Source organism: Oryx dammah, unplaced genomic scaffold (genome assembly GCF_014754425.2).
Source record: "Oryx dammah isolate SB20612 unplaced genomic scaffold, SCBI_Odam_1.1 HiC_scaffold_9, whole genome shotgun sequence".
Lineage (NCBI taxonomy): Eukaryota > Metazoa > Chordata > Mammalia > Artiodactyla > Bovidae > Oryx > Oryx dammah.
Window position 1 is genome coordinate 46,027,390 of NW_024070193.1, and position 16,790 is coordinate 46,044,179.

A 16,790-nucleotide genomic window follows, 5' to 3' on the forward strand; every position below is an offset into this window, starting at 1 on the left:
GACTTAGCGTGGAACATGCCAAAAAAAAAAAATCAGGTATAACATTTTATTTTTGAAAAATGTTATTTGTTTTTATTTTGGCTGTGCCGGGCCTAGGTTGCGGCACTTGGACTTAGTTGCCCCGTGGGATGTGAGATCTTAGTTCCATAACCATGGATCGAATCCTTGTTCCCCTGCATTGGAAGGCGGATTGTTTGTTAAGAATCCTGGACCACCAAGGAAGTCTCTCTGGTATAACTGTTCTAAAGAGAGTGTGCCAGTACAGAAGAAAAGGTGTCCATGGTGACGCTGAGTCATTGTTTCGACTTGGCGTTGGCATTTTGGAGACTTTGAGCTGGGAGGCAGAGGATGTGGACTTGAGCCCCAGGTGCGCCACTCTAGAGTAGTTGATAGTTGGAGCCCCAGCTGATGTTTTGTATGAAGAAAGGGACCTTGCTGGTTGATCTTCCACGTGCTTCTGACTTGGGCTCTCTTTGACAGCTTTCCATTCCATTGCCTTGACCCTCATGTTTGTTGTTTTACAGTTGCTAAGTTGTGTCCAACTCTTTGCAACCCCATGAACTGCAGCATGCCAGGCTTCTGTGTCCTTCACTGTCTCCCTGAGTTTGCTGAAACTCATTGTCCATTGAATCAGTGATGCCATCCAACCATCTCATCCTCTGTCTCCCCTTCTCCTCTTGCAATCAGTCTTTCCCAGCATCAGGGTCTTCTCGAGTGAAGGCCACCAGCCCTTCATATCAGGTGGCCAAGGTATTGGAGCTTCAGCATCAGTCCTTCCAATGATTATACTAGCAAAGACAGATTATGTGCTTGGTATCATCACTGTACTGACCCTGGGAACATTTGGCATTGAACTTACATGGCATGTGTTCAATATGTGCATGAAATAGGGAGGCTGAGGAAGCTGACTTTCCTTGGAGGCAGTGATTTTTATCTGGGTAGGTAGTACCCTACTCTACAGTGCACACAGAAGCTGAAAATAGCACCTAGAGTGTTTCCACATGTTTAGAGGAGATTCATTTTATGCATTTATATCTAATCAACCTCATCTTTTTAAAATAACTTGCATAATAGTCTGTATATAATTACGGGTGCTGAACTGAACACCTGCCATATGTTAAAATATGAGGCTCAAATAATAAATCCTTGGCCTGATTATTCATTTCTGAACAATAGCTTATTAGACAATTTCGATGTAACAAATTTCTTTTAAGAGGAAATTGAATTTCCAATTTATAATTAGTGCTTTAAAAAAAGAAAGCTAGTGGTAAATTGCTTATGTATTTAATTAGAAAAAGACAGGACTTGAATTAGAAAGTATAGAGATATTAGTCATTATGTGTATTATCTTTGAAGTGTTTTTGGACACTAGTTATCTAGAATGAGGATGGAGAAGTTAAATTCTCTTGATATTGGATAAAAGTGAAAACGTACAGCTACACTTTCTGTTTTTGTTACTGTCACAGTTTTAAGGTTAATTTTCCTAATAAAGAACGTGTGTGCCATCAACATCGGGTTCTCTGTAGGTACGCACCATTCTCCTTGCCTTTATATAGTGAAAGTGGGCAGTGTGTATGGGCAACAGGAATGATGCAGCCTTTTTGTGTGTGTTTTTCTTTTTAATATCACTATTCATAATATTTGGAATGCTAATGTTAGTAGAAGGCAGTAGGGCTTACCAAGCATGGAGTTGCCTAATGTGTCTTAAAGCAAACCTTTGAGAATGGCATAAGGAAGCAGTCCTGAGTTTTTTTCTGAGTACAGGGAGTAGATCAGTTTCCTGACTCTTGGTGAGGTCAGAGGCACAAAGTGTGGTGTGCTCGCCGCCAGAGTGAGGTTTGCACCTCCTCTTCTCCTGTGGCAGATAATCTTAGGGGGGAAGCTCCACAGAGCTGTACAGTTTACACTGGTTGGACTTCTGTGTAAATTTTCATGTTCCTTTAACTGTTTTATCCCATTATATGCTTTGTAGACTTAACAAATTCTATAGCTCTTCTATGTTTTTCTCATTTAATACCTATCTTAAAAGAAAACTTTTTATTATTATGTTTAACTTCATGGTATTGTGGATAGAAGGAATGGTGTGTGTATGATTTTAAGTCTTTGGAATTTGTTGAGACTTCTCTCATGACTCAGTATGTATGTGTAATTAGGGGAAAAATGTTCAATTCTGCCATTGTTGGGTGATGTGCTTTTTTTCTCGAAGTAGGTCAGGCTTGTTAATCTGATCGATACATACAGATATAAATTTATGTTCATGCTGATTGTTTTTTGTCTGTTTTATCAGAGATAGATATTTAAATTGTTTTCAGTTTTATTGCGGTGTAATTGACAGGAAATTGTAAGACATTTAAAGTGTACAAAGTGATGATTTGATACGTGCATACACTGTGATAGACGCATACATTCCCCTATCGAGTTAACACATCAATCATCTCATATTTTATCCTGTTACCTTTTTTGGGTGGTAGAAGTGAGAACACTTAAATTCTCCTCTTTTAGCAAATTTCAATTATACAATATAGTGTTATCAACTAGAGTCACATTGTTTTATGTTAGACCTCCAGACCTTATTCATCTTATAGGTGAAAATTTGTACCTTTTACCAACCTGTTTTGAAAGATGTTATTGTTGGGTACACATTTATAGGTTGAGGGTTACTTCTTTATCTTTTGGTACTTTAAAGGTATTGTTCCTCTGTGTTCTGGTTTGCATGGTTTCTGATGAGAAGTCTCCTATCAGCCTTATCTTTGTTAGGTAATGTGTTAGATAGTCTCCATATGTCCTTTTACTGTCACTGTTTCTACAAGTTTCTCTTTATTATTGCTTTTTAGCAGTCTGATTATGATGTTCAGTTCAGTCACTCAGTCGTGTCGGACTCTCTGACCCTGTGGACTGCACGCCAGGCCTCCCTGTCCATCACCAACTCCCAGAGCTTACTCAAACTCATGTCTGTCGAGTTGGTGATGCCATCCAACCGTCTCATCCTCTGTCGTCCCCTTCTCCTCCCGCCGTCAGTCTTTCCCAGAATCAGGGTCTTTTCCAATGAGTCAGTTCTTCGCATCAGGTGGCCAAAGTATTGGAGCCTCAGCATCAGTCCTTCCAATGAATATTCAGTACTGATTTCCTTTAGGATTGACTGGTTTGATCTCCTTACAGTCCAAGGGACTCTCAAATCTCCAACACCACAGTTTAAAAGCATCAGTTCTTTGGCGTTCAGCTTTCTTATTATGATGTACCTTGATGTTATTCTTCTTTCTTCCACTTGAGGTTCATTGAGTTTCTTAGATTGGGCTTCCTAGGTGGCACCAAGGGGTAAAGCACCCGTCTGCTAATGCAGGGAGCCATAAGAGGCGCGGTTTTGATCTTTGGGTTGGGAAGATAGGCTGGAGGAGGGCGTGGCAACCCACTCCTGTATTCTAGATTTTTCTTTTTTTTTTGCTAATTGCTATGTCTTCGCTAATCTTCTCTAGTCATTGAGTTTGCAGAGTCTGATGTTATTCCAATTCAGTGTATTTTTCATATTAAACATTATAATCTCTAGTCTTCTGACTTGGGTCATTTTTTAATCTATTTCTTTCTTAACATGCTTCTTTCTTTTTCAGTATATGGACTGTATTTATAATAGCCATTTAAATGCTTTTTTCTTATTCTATCACTGAATTTTCTCTTATGAGTCATATTTTCCTGCTCTGTATGTATGAATTTAATCAGATGTCAAATATTGTGATTTTTATGTTGTTGGGCATTTTAAGTCTTTTAAGTACTTTTGTGCTTTTTTTTTTTAAGTCTTTTAAGTGCTTTTGTGCTTTTTCTTGGACTCATTTAAGTTACCTGGAAATAGCTTGATCCTTTTTGAGACTTTTAAGCATTATTGGGACAATATAGTACAGCCTTAGGTGAGGTGAATTTGGTCACACCACTGGAGCAATTTCTTTCTTAGGACTTTCCTTGATGCCCTGAATTTAGGTGGTCTTTAGCTAATTATTTCCAGCCCAGAGTAACTTCTGATGATTGTTCTGCATACTCCTTATGATTTTAAAATCATCATCAAGTTTTTGTTGTACTATAAGTTATTATGTATATTTTCTAGATTATTTCAGCCTTTTAATGGAAATATGTGGAAAATTAGGGGCTTCCCTAGTGGCTCAGCGGTAAGAATCTACCTGCAATGTAGGAGGTGTGGGTTTGAGCCCTGGGTCAGGAATATCCCCTGGGGAAGAAAATGGCAACCCACTCCAGTATTCTTTTTTTTTTCTTCTAATTTTATTATTTTTTTTACTTTACAATACTGTATTGGTTTTGCCATACATCAACATGAACACCGAACCCCCCTCCCACCTCTCTCCCCATACCATCCCTCTGGGTTATCCCAGTGCACCAGCCCCAAGCATCCTGTATCCTGCATCGAACCTAAACTGGTGATTCATTTCTTATATGATATTACACATGTTTCAATGCCATTCTTCCAAATCATCCCACCCTCTCCCTTTCCCACAGAGTCAAAAAGTCTGTTCTGTACACCTGTGTCTCTTTTGCTGTCTCGCATAGAGGGTTATCGTTACCATCTTTCTAAATTCCATATATATGCGTTAGTATACCTTACTTCACTCTGTCCACTCCAGTATTCTTGCCTGGGAAATCCCATGGACAGACAGGGGAGCCTGGCAAGCTACAGTCCGTGGGGTCACAAAAGAGTTGGACACAACTTAGCAACTAAACAGCAGCAACAACAACAGTATATGGAGAATTATGTTAAACTACGTTTCACGATCAACCAAATGTAGTGGTTCTATAGTAGCCTGAAAAAATGACCACACCTCTAGAAACACCTAAAGGTGATGGTCTTGGTGTCAGGTCTTTATTTATAAAGCAATGGTTATGAAGAAATGACGTGTATATGTTTGTCATCCTAAATATTAATAATACCTATTTAATTTTCTCCTTGTGTTCTCTCTCTCTCTCTGTAGGAGGAACGTGTTGTGAATCACATGGCAGCAAAGATTATTGAAAATGTCTGCACTACGTTTTCTGCTCAGGCCCAGGGCTTTATTACTGGGGAAATTGGGCCTGTTTTATGGTACCTATTCAAACATTCCACGGTTGATTCTCTTAGGATAACAGCGATATCGGTAAGATGGAGCATCTTTGGGGGATATATTTGCATGTATTTAAATACCAAATTTGAAGAACTGTGCTAGACATAGAGTGAATTTCATTGAATAGGTGGAAATCTCAAGAGTGGCAGTTGGTGAGAACAGTAATTTGATTTTTCTCCTGAGGCAAGAGGACTGTTGGGACATTCCAAAAGGGTCTTATGTGATCCTGACATTAGGATTCCAAAAACTATTTGGAGATGATAGTGGAAAGCTGCAGTAGTGAGTTGGGTATAGCATTTGGTCTGGTGTATTTCTAGTGTTCCTTGACTGTTTTTGTTAGCTCCCTCTTTCAGATTTTTTGTTCAGTGGGTTTGTCATATGGTTCAAATGAATTCATGTTAAAGGTCAGGCATCTATGATTTTGTAGTTTTTGTATCCTGCTTGTCTACTCCTTCACTTCCATGGTTATAATGACTTGGTGTAAAAGGTAATTATGTATGCAGATGTGTTAACCTGGTTGTATCAATATAAGGGTCAGTGAAAATGCTTCAAGCCTTTCTCAGGATTTATTTAAATGCTCTTTTTGATCACCAGTCTTATCTGGGCTCTCAGTGTTATCTGGTACCCTCCCTGTATTTCTTGAGCTGACTCATCCTTGTGCTTCTCGCTGTGCCAAGTTTCAGACCTTATCTTTATTCCTTAAGCCTCCATTTCGACATTTTTCCCTCCTTTATTCTCAGTAAGTGACTTCCCCCATACTTCCCAGATAACCACGGAGACGTCCAATGGGAATTATCCCTGTGTCCGTCTTCCGCGTCTGTGGACCTGATTGCCTCCATCCCTGTCCTGCATCAGTTCTTCCCTTCCTCCTACAACTGATGAGCTGCCCCTTCTCCTCTCAGAGAAACTTCTCCATGATTCTTCTATCTGTTCTTGAGAATCTTCAGTCAAATGGTTATTTTTGCTCTTTCCTAAATCTTTAACCTCTCCTTGCCTACTAAATCTTATTAATTAGTGCTCATGTATTCTTTACCCCAATTAAACAAAAAATCCCACATAAAAACATATCCAAAGTTTTCTAGGGTGTACCTCCATCAGTTCCCCTATCACCCCAGCCATACTTCTTGAAAAGGTTTTTTTTTTTTTTTTTTTTTTTTGCCACACATGCTCCTTTTGGGCCTGCTTTCAGTTATCTGTCTTGAAAATGTGAATGAGCCTAGTCTTGCTGACGTCTCGAATGACTTGCATATCGCTAAATCCTGTGGATAACGATGCCATATATATTTTTATAGTTGTATTTCTTTTTGGCTGTTGTACAGGCTGGCTTTCCCTCACTGCAGCGAGCAGGGGCTCCTCTCTAGTTGTGCTGCCCAGGCTTCTCATTGCAGCAGTTTCTCTTGTTGTGCAGCACGGGCTCTAGGGCGTGGGCTTCAGTAGTTGCAGTTCCTGGGCTCAGTGGTTGCGGCACACGGGCTTAGTTGCTCCATGGAATGTGGCATCGTCCTGGATCCTGCATGGGCAAGCAGACTCTTTACCACTGAGCCATCAGCGCAGCCCCTGATGGATATTTTGAGTTCTTTTATTTACCATGTTATTTTGAAGATCAAGGGCTAACAATTCTGCTCACTGAATATCTTTAAACAAAGGACACCTGCTTCACGAGCTTCACATTGTTTGAATCCCCTCCCCAAGTTGTGATATTTAGTAATTATGAAGAAACTGTCAGTTACAGAGTATACCAGTGAACTTTCTCAAGGCATCTTTGAGTCATATCTTACTTAAGGCTTTCATTTTAATCCTGGGCTTAAAAAAAAAAACCAACCAACCAACCTGTCTTGCTTTAATTGGGTTTATGTTATCTTTTTCATCTATATGCTCAGCATGGTTTCTTTTCTTGGCAAAGTTCTTTCCAGTTGTTTCCACCAAAGTCTCACACCTAGCACTTTCTTCATCTGACACGGTAAGCTTCACTCTTTCATCTTGGGCTTCTTATATTTTGTTCTCAACATTCATCTAAATTATTAATTTTTCACTGAAATGTTGCCAGTTTCCCCCGAAGTGTCTCTTTCTTCTTTTGTGCCCCAGTATCATATTCAGTAATGTGTTAATATATTGTTTTCATATTTCTTTAGTCTCCTTCAGTTTGAAACAGTTTCTCAGCCTTTCTGGGAACTTCATGGCATTTATGAGTTTAAAGGGTGCGGGGCTTGTATTTTTTAGGGTAAGGCTCAATCTGGGTCTGTCTAGTGTTTTCCCATTGAACCTCCTTAGCTCCGTTGAGGATCCCTACCTGGACCAGATGCCTCTGTGGTGGCTGCCGTATGATGGTTATCTAGTTGTTTCATTCCTTTTATATTAGAAGTTGGCGAATATTTTCTGTAAAGGGCCAGATAGTATGTACCTTGGGTTTTGGTGGCCACATATAGTCTCTGTTCCATATTCTTCTTTTTTTTTTTAAACTTTATGTTATTATTGTAGTATAATTGCTTTATAATGTTGTGTTAGTTTCTGATGTATGACAAATTGAGCTGTATGTATACATACATCCTCTCCCTCCTGGGCCTCTTTTCTACCCAACCCGATCCCACCTCCCTAGGTCCCATATTCTTTTTGTTTTATTTTTCTGTTTGCTTTCTATAACCCGTTAAAAATGTAAAAACTGTTGCACATTGTACTTAAGAGCGGTGCAAAAATAGGCCTTTGGTATTGGTTGGAATTCTATCATAAGGATGCGCTTACGCATCCTTCTCTCTCATATATGTGTGTGTTTGTAGCATTATGATCAGGGATGCCCATTTTATTTGATGAAGTGCAATGTCTTGTTACTGTTACCACTGTTACTGTGTGTTGTTTGAATGCTCAGATCATGAGAGAAGCCCTCCAAGCTGGCTTTTGTGTCCTGTTGATCTATTTCTGTCATTGTTAGATCATTTAATTCCTTTCTGAAACCATGCAGTTTTTGGATTACTTTGGTATTTTCACTCTGCCAACCCTGGAACCAATCATTTCTCCAAGGAAGCTTTGATGTTTAAAACCCACAGTCTGGGTGATGTGCTTACTGCTTTGGGGTTTTATTGTTTTCAGGCCTTCTAAGTATTCAGAGATAGAAAAAAAGTGTATGTACCCATATATACATATGGAGCTTCCCAGGTGGCGCAGTAGTAAAGAATCTGCCTGCCAATGCAGGAGACATGGGCTTGATCCCTGGGTCAGGAAGATCCCCTGGAGAAGGGAATGGCTACCCACTCTAGTATTCTAGCCTGGAAAGTTCCATGGACAGAGGAGCCTGGCGGACTACAATCCATGGGGTGTCTAAGAGTCAGACACAACTGAGCAACTAAACACACACATGTGCACATATTCACACATACATAGAATTATTCCTACATTTATCATTGTAGGTATTTGTAACAAAATTCATGCATTCATACTGATGCTTCCGATTTTAATCCAATATATTAGAATTCTTTCTGGACCTCCCATTTTCTATATCTGTAAATCCCTTCTCGAACAGAAACCTGGTTCCCATTATTCTCAGTGTATTTATTGACCTGTTCAGCTCATTTATTCAGCGTAGCAGACCCCATCTGCTCTGGCCTCCTCCTCTGTGTCGTCATCCTCCTGCCTTGCCCCCACCGCTCTACTTCCTGGGCTCTGTGAGCGGATGCCCCCATTCCCGTGTCTGCCCCCTTTCCTCAGAATCTGATGTATTGTCTTTGGGAAGGGAAGATAGATGAAGGAAAACAAAGGGCTAGATGTCGTTTTTGCTGCTTCGTCTTCCTTAGTTCCTTCCCCTTTGCTGTTTACATCCAGCTAGTCAACCTGTCCTTTGACTGTGATTCACAAATACAGCCCAGGACTGTGTGCCTCTCTCTGCAGCTCTGTTGTTACCCCTGAAATCCAGGCCACCACCATGTCTCACCCAGACTGGCCTATCATCTCTTGGCCCCATAGAATCCCCTATACCAGTGTGGACCTCAGATGAGCAGCATTAAATAACCTAGAAATCTGTAAGAAACATGGGTTTTTGGACCCTGACCCAGAGCTACTGTCTCAGAGTCTCTGAAGGAAGAGGCCCAGTAATCTGCATTCTAACAAGCACTTCTAATGCCTATTGAAGTTTGAGAACCGCTGCCCTAGGCCTTGAAGCTCTTGGAAAACACTGCCCTGGGTGTAGAGTGAAAGATGGCTAATTAATCCTTCCCCCTCAGGAATGGCATCCATTGCTTAGGGATTGGTGGTTGAAGGGCGTGGACCTGACTTGGGAAATGTGTTGAATGGATAAGAGGATTTCTGGATTTATTAAGTTTGTAGGGAATCTCTATATGAACCACAGTGGGAACCAGGGAAACCTTTAGAGTTAGATTGAATAGAATGGCTCCAGTGAGGGAGGTGATTGGGCTGTTTATAATTCCTGGCATGCTGAGAGCAAGAGTGACAAAGCAGAGTGTTTCAAGGTGGTGGTTCAGGAGAAGTTTTCAACAACACTGACTGCTTCCTCCTCTCACTCCACCCACTGCCCCTTTCCCGTGTAGCTTAAGGTCTCAGAGGTCAGATGAGAGTGTGTAGAGTTTGAAGAGGTCCCCAAGGTAATTTTGATACAACATTAAAAAAAAAATCATTCACGAGACAGAAAAGAAATGGTTCTTAAGCTTATTCCACGGGGATTCTGTTCATATTTGTAATAGATATGCAGCCTTCACTTCCAAATTAGTCTCTCTTAGACATTGCTTTAATAAATAGATGGTTAAAAATTCTGGAAAACATGGGTAAATCTGTGGCTGATTCGTGTTGATGTTTGGTAGAAACCAATGCAATACTGTAAAGCAATTATCCTTAAATTAAAAAAAAGTTTATGAAAAAACTGGAGATAACATAATGTCCTTTTTGAGGTAAATTTTGTAGTGAATTTTGAACTGAAAATGTTCTTTCCAGCTGTAAAATGTAATTTAAAACTCTGTTTCAATAAGCAAATATTTTAAACAACAGATCACTGAAAATCAAAATTGAGATTTAATTTTTTTAAATTTGAGGAATACAAGTACTCATATACTCTTAAACCTCTGTGAACTCTCAACTGTGTTTTATATCCAGAAGTGACAAATTAAAGGTTATTTCTTGCATGAGTTTTTCCATATGGAAGATAAGTTAGGCATTTGAGTGCCTTTCTGAAGACAGGACCTTACAGTTGCCCTTGTATTACTTTGAATACACTTAGAAGTAATTTGGACAAATCTTGCATCAATTCAATAGCAAGTCAGTATTAGTTTGAAAGCCTCTCCCAAGAATTGTTACAGTGCTGATGATAATTACTGTTCACTGTCTTTAAGTCACTTTAAGGGAGATCTCTAAATTTCCTTAAAAAATTCAAATTGTAGCATGATCTTTAGGGACTCCATTTAGAATGCTTTTTAAAAAAAAAAATCCAAGAATTAAATAATATTTGAGATGATAAATAATGGAAAAATTCTGTTTTCTTAGTTGAAGTATAGTTGATTTACAGTGTTATATCAGTTTTAGGCGTACAGCATAGTGGGGCTTCCGAAGTGGCGCTGTGGTTAAGAATCTGCCTGTCAGTACAGGAAGTGTAAGAGATATGAGTTCCATCCCTGGGTTGGGAAGGTTCCCTGGAGGAGGGCATGGCACCCCACTCCAGTATTCTTGCCTGGAGAATCCCATGGACAAAAGAACCTGGCGGGCTATAATCCATAGGGTTGCAAAGAGTTGGACGCAACAGAAGCGACTTACCATGCAGACATGCACGTACAGCATAGTGATTCAGTATTTTTACACATTATGCTTCATTAAATGCTATTACAAGATAATGGCTATAATTTCCTGTGCTCTACAATGTGTCTTTATTGCTTATCTGTTTTATACATGACTTTGTGTCTCTTAATCTCATACCCCTAACTTACCCCTCACTTCTCTATCCTCTCTGGTAACCAGTAGTTTGTTTTCAATATCTGTGAGTCTGTTTCTATTTTCCTGTACACAGTTGTTTGTATTACTTTAAAAAATTCTACATATAAGTGGTATCATACAGTATTTGTCAAATATATTTCACTAGGCGTAATATTCTCTAGATCCATCTACATTGCTGCAAATGTCAGAATTTCCTCCTTTTGTATGGCTGAGTAATACTCCATCCGTGTGTGTGTGTGTGTGTGTGTGTGTGTGTGTGTATACCCTACATCTTCTTTATCCACTTATCTTTTTGGGGGGTTGCTTGCATATCTTTGGTGTTTTAAATAGTGCTGTTGCAAACACTGGGGCTCATCTGTCTTTTCAAGTTAATGTACTCATTTTTTTCTAGCTATATACCCAGGAGTGAAAGTGCAGGGCCAAATAGTAGTTCTGTTTTTAGAATTTTGAGGAACTTCCATACTGTTTTCCATAGTGAATGCCCCAATTTACACTTCTACCACCGGTGTACAAGGGTTCCTTTTTCGCCACATTTTCTCCAGCACTTGTTATTTGTAGACTTTTTGATGATAGACATTCTGATAGGTGTGAGGTGATACCTCATTCTACAAGTCCACTTTAGCCTGATTCCAAAACCAGTCAGACACTACAGAAATAAAAATACCAGGCCAGTACCTTTGATGAACCATTGATGCAGAAATTTTCAACACAATATTTGCAGAACAAACCCAACAATATATAGAAAGGATCATACACCATAATCAAGTTAGATTTATTCTAGGGATCCAAGGATGGGTCAACATTTGCAGATCAGTCAGTCAGGTACATCATATTAACAAAAGGAAGAATAAAAACCATGTGACTATCTCAATAGATGCAGAAAAAGCACTTGACAAAATTCAGCATCCATTCATGCTAAAAGCTTTCATTAAAGTGGTTATAGGGGGTACGTATCTCAACATTATAAAGGCTATTTTTGACATATCCACACTAACATCATACTCAGTGGTGAAAAGCTGAAAGCTTTTCCTTTAAATTCAGAAACCAGACAAGGATGCTCACTCTCATCACTTCTATTTACCATTGTATTGGAAGTCCTAGCCACAGCAGTCAGACAAGGAAAATAAAAGGCATCCAAATTGGAAAGGAAAAAGTAACTGTCACTATTTGCAGATGACATGATGCTTCATATAGAAAAACCTAAAGTCTCCACACACACAAAAAAAAACATTAGAACTGATAAATGAATTCAGCAAAGATGCAGGATACAAGATTAATAGGCAGAACTTTGTTGCTTTTCTATACACTAATGGTGAATTATCAGAAACAGAAATTTTAAAAAATCCTGTTTTAAATCACATCAAAAAGACTAAAATACCTTGGAATAAATTTAATTATAGAGGTGAAAGACCTCCACTCTGAAAACTATAAAACACTGGTGAAGGAAATTGAAGAAGATTGGAAGGCATGGAAAAGATATCCCACATGCTCTTGGATTAGAAGAATTAATATTGTTAAAATGGCCATACTACTCAAAGCAATCCATAGATCTAATGTAATTCCTATCAAAATACCCATGACATTTTTCATAGAAGTTGAACAAATAATCCTAAAATTTGTGTGGAACTACAAAAGAGCCCTCATTGCCAAAACAATCTTGAGAAAAAAATAATGAAGCTGGAGGTATCACCCTCCTAGGCTTCAGACTGTATTATAGAGCTACATTAATCAAAACAGTTTGGTATTGGCACAAAAACAAGACATACAGATCAAGTGAAACACAGAGCCTGAAATTAAACCTATGCATCTGTGGTCAATTAATCTTCAGCAAAGGAGGCAAGAATGGAAAAGATAATCTCTTCAGCATGTGAGTCATCGTTTTTCCCTCTTTCCTGCTCTCTCTGTCTCTCCTTCCCCTGAGAGTTGCTTCAGACAGCTTGCCCTTTCTAGAACCTGCTCTGTATCTTCATGTCTCCATGTGAATACTTGTTCTCTTCTCTCTGGCTAGAATTTTCTCATCTACTTTTCCACCTGTCCATTTCCCACTCACCTTCAAAAACTGACTCAATTATCATTCTCCTTCTGTAGCTTTTTTTGACTTAACTTTTCGTGCTTTTCCAAGCATAATTGAGCCCACTTCCATTACAATACTTATTAAATTCTTCTAGTTTGTTAATTGTAAATTTCATCTTTAATAGTCTATGAGAACTTGAGAACTAGCTCAGGGGTGTTGATTACTTTGGTTTGACTTCTATCTTTGCCACTTGCTGGCAAATTATGCCTTTGAGCAAATTACTTAAATACTCTGTCCCTTAGTTTTATGATCTATAAAATGGGGCTAATAATAATACCTTTCAAATGTTATTTGGGAGAGTTAAGTGAAATAGTCTTTAGATATTCTCAGATCGTGTTCTTCACATACTAAACAATAAATGTTAAATATTTACTTTTATGACAATTTCTTCAGCCTTTAATTTAGTGTCTACATATAGAAAGCTTATCTTAATGTTTTCATTGCTTGAAATAATTTATGAGTCTATACAGAAAAATCTTTATCATTTTAGTTAACTTATAATGTACATAGGAGAAGGAAATGGGAACCCACTCCAGTATTCTTGCCTGGAGAATCCCAGGGATGGGGGAGCCTGAAGGGCTGCCATCTGTGGGGTTGCACAGAGTCAGACAGGACTGAAGCGACTTAGCAGCAGCAGCAGCATAACGTACATGATACTTTTGTTTTGTAACTTAAATTTTAAAAATTTATTAATTTTCTATTTTAATTGAAGGATAAGTACCTTTCAATTGTGATGGTTTTTGCCATGCATCAGTATGAATCAGCCATAGGTATACATGTGTCCTCTCCATCCTAAACCCCCTTCCCACTTCCCTCTCTGCCCTATGTTTCCCAACTTAAATTTTTATTGGAAGTTGGATTATTGTTTTAATTTTAAGTGTGTCTAAATTGTTCAGATTACTTATGCTAAGATAAGTGATGAAGGAGCAAGTTGAGCACCTTTTTCTCCTTTTCACAGAAGTATTTGCTCTCTTTCTGGAGGTTGGTTCATGCCCTTGGAGTCTTCTGACGTGTCTGTTCTCTCGCTGCAGGCCTTATGTAGAATCACTCGCCATTCTCCTACTGCCTTCCAGAATGTTATTGAGAAAGTGGGACTGACCTCGGTAATAAACTCCCTGGCTTCTGCCATCTGCAAAGTCCAGCAGTACATGTTGACCTTATTCAGTGCAATGCTGTCCTGCGGGATTCATCTTCAGAGGCTAATCCAAGAAAAGGTTTGACCTGTGATTCTGCTTAAAAAATGGTTGTTTTCTCCTGCAATTTTAGTGGCTCCATAAGCAATATATCTCTGTGGAATTTATTTTTCATCTCAAGGGGGCCCTTTTGAATTTGCCAAACCTCTGTGCCACAGGCCATTCATCTGAAGATGTTATAAGAGTCTTTTAGTGATTAAAATAGAAATCCGGTAAATGGCTCTGCCAACTTGTCCCATTTTAGTAATGAAAAGTTAGAAAATTTATGGATCCTTCCCCCATGCCAATATTTCTCATGGCTCTTTGTCCTCAGCCCCCATCTCTCTTACCATGTCCTTTGCCTGCCTTTTGGAGGGGTCCCTTTATATTCTCTGCTCACCCTGACTCATTTTTATTCCTTTCCTTGCCCTGATACTCTGCCAGCACACTGAACCTTCAGAGCACCCCTTCTCTTGTTTTTAACTTCGTCTCCTAATCCTTTGATATACCTGTATTTTATGTACTGTAGAGTCTGTAAGTGTTCAGTTCATATCACAAAACCACACAGCTACAAAGAACTCTGCTGTAACTGTCCTCAGTATCTTCTCTAGCTGCCTACTCAGGAGCGATCCCTGAGCCAGAAACATTGGCATCACCTGTGAGCATTTCGGAACCGCAGACCCTCAGGCCGAATCAGAGCCGAATCAGAGCCGAATCAGGCCGAATCAGACCCTGACCTACCGAATCAGAGCTGGCATTTTAATGAGGTCTCTAGAGGATTGGGTGGAAGGTTATGGTTGGAGAAGTCCTGCCCTTGAACATTAGTGTCCAGTGAGGTGTTAGCGGATGAAAATTGTGGACCATGGCTACATACACACATTTGGAAAGCAGTGAGTCAGAGATTTTCACTTGTACAGCCTTTCCCAGTTTTTCAGTTGCTCATGTGTGTTATGAATCTTCCTAAGGGTGATGTAGTATGCAGTGTTCTTTACACTTATTGGACCAATTATCTAACTTTTTCTGAGGGATAATAGTTGTCAAATTAGAGTGTTCTGAAACATTTTCAGCAGGTAACACGGCTAAGAAGTGTGGAATGGGGCCACTTAAATATAGTGTTTGCCATGGTTCTTCTGCATGAAATGCAATGTGTTAAATTTGATTTTTTATAAAGCTAAAAATTTCTATGATTAATAATTGTCATGTTTACATAGTAAACTTGATCTTAAAAGTCAAAATAGCAAACCAGTTCTTCACTTTTATTAGTCTGATTTCGATTCTGCTAAGAAATTTGAGCCTCACAGAAAGTATAGTTTGTGTATCTAATTTTTTCCTATTTAATTTACCAAGTCATTGAAGGTTGTTATCGTTGTATTAGAAAGAGTACCATTTGAGTAGTTTTGCTGTGTAAATTGTGTTAAGAGAGGCTGAGCATTTTGTAGTTTATTTTTCTTCACACAGGCATGGATTGATTGAGTTTAAAATATGGTATTTCACAAAGGTAGTGAAATAATATGCATTAATTAAATGATTTTATATTTATTTTATAATGTTTAATATTCCATGTATCTTAATGATTGAATAATAACCTGTGTTAACTGAGAAATGATCTTTCAAATTTAATTAATATTGTTACTTAAATTTTTAAAATTGTGGTAAAAAACATAAAATTTACTCTCTTAACCATTCTTAGGTATAGTTGGTAGTGTTAAGTATATTTGCATTGTTGTGAAACAGAGCTCCAGAACTCTGTCATCTTGTTAAATGGAAGCTCTGTATCAACTCTACATTTTGGGTGTTGGGTTTTATTGAAATCTCTGTTTCAGTGGGTCTCCTCTGACACTGAACTGGCAGAGGAAGGGTGGCGTTGCTTTGTTCCTCCCCTGTTGGTGTGGAAGCCCAGATTACCCTGTGGGCTTCTGCTGACACCCCAGTGACGTGGCGGAGCTCCTCCTTCCTGCTGGGCAGGGGTGGGAACCCAGGCTTCCCACCACCTTCCCTGATGCCTTCCTGGCTAGTGGGGGGAAGAGCTCCTCATTGCTCTTCCACTGACACTGGTTGGGTACAGGTGGGCACCCCATTCCTAGCAGAAGGTGGCAGAGGCAGAGGCCTCTCACCAGCCTCTCATGATGCCATCTCAGCAGGAGTAGGGAGAGGAACATGGGTGCGAATATGGGTGGAGGTCTGGGCATCCCATCAGTATCTCTGCTGATACCATGGTTGGGGCCAGGGGGGCTTGTTATTGCTGGGTTGGGATGAAAGTCCCAGCTCTCCTTGTGGTCCTTTCTGTTTCCCTAGCAAGGATGAGTGTTGGATGCCTTGTTACAGTCACATGAGGGTGGGAGTCTAGGCTCCCCTCTTGCCCTTTGCTGAAAGGGCCATGGTTTCTTCATGGTGCTTGGCTGAAGTAAAGTAGCTATTATCTCAATGTTTTTGGGCTTTCCAGGCTGTCCCTTTCCCGATCTTCTGGCTTGAGAGAGCCGATGTTTGTATTTGTGTGTGTGTGTGTGTGTGTGTGTGTGT

The 16,790-nt window shown here is 39.4% G+C and overlaps 1 protein-coding gene across 4 annotated transcripts in view; it reads left to right on the top strand.

Annotated features, from left to right (window-relative positions):
- Positions 1-16,790, top strand: part of ULK4 (unc-51 like kinase 4) — a 492,418-nt gene that overhangs the window by 96,313 nt on the left and 379,315 nt on the right. For all 4 annotated transcript variants that reach the window (XM_040246041.1, XM_040246038.1, XM_040246040.1 and 1 more), the window contains 2 exons: positions 4,971-5,132; positions 14,130-14,312. In XM_040246041.1, coding sequence (XP_040101975.1) covers positions 4,971-5,132; positions 14,130-14,312 — 345 coding nt within the window. The remainder of the gene's footprint in view (positions 1-4,970; positions 5,133-14,129; positions 14,313-16,790) is intronic.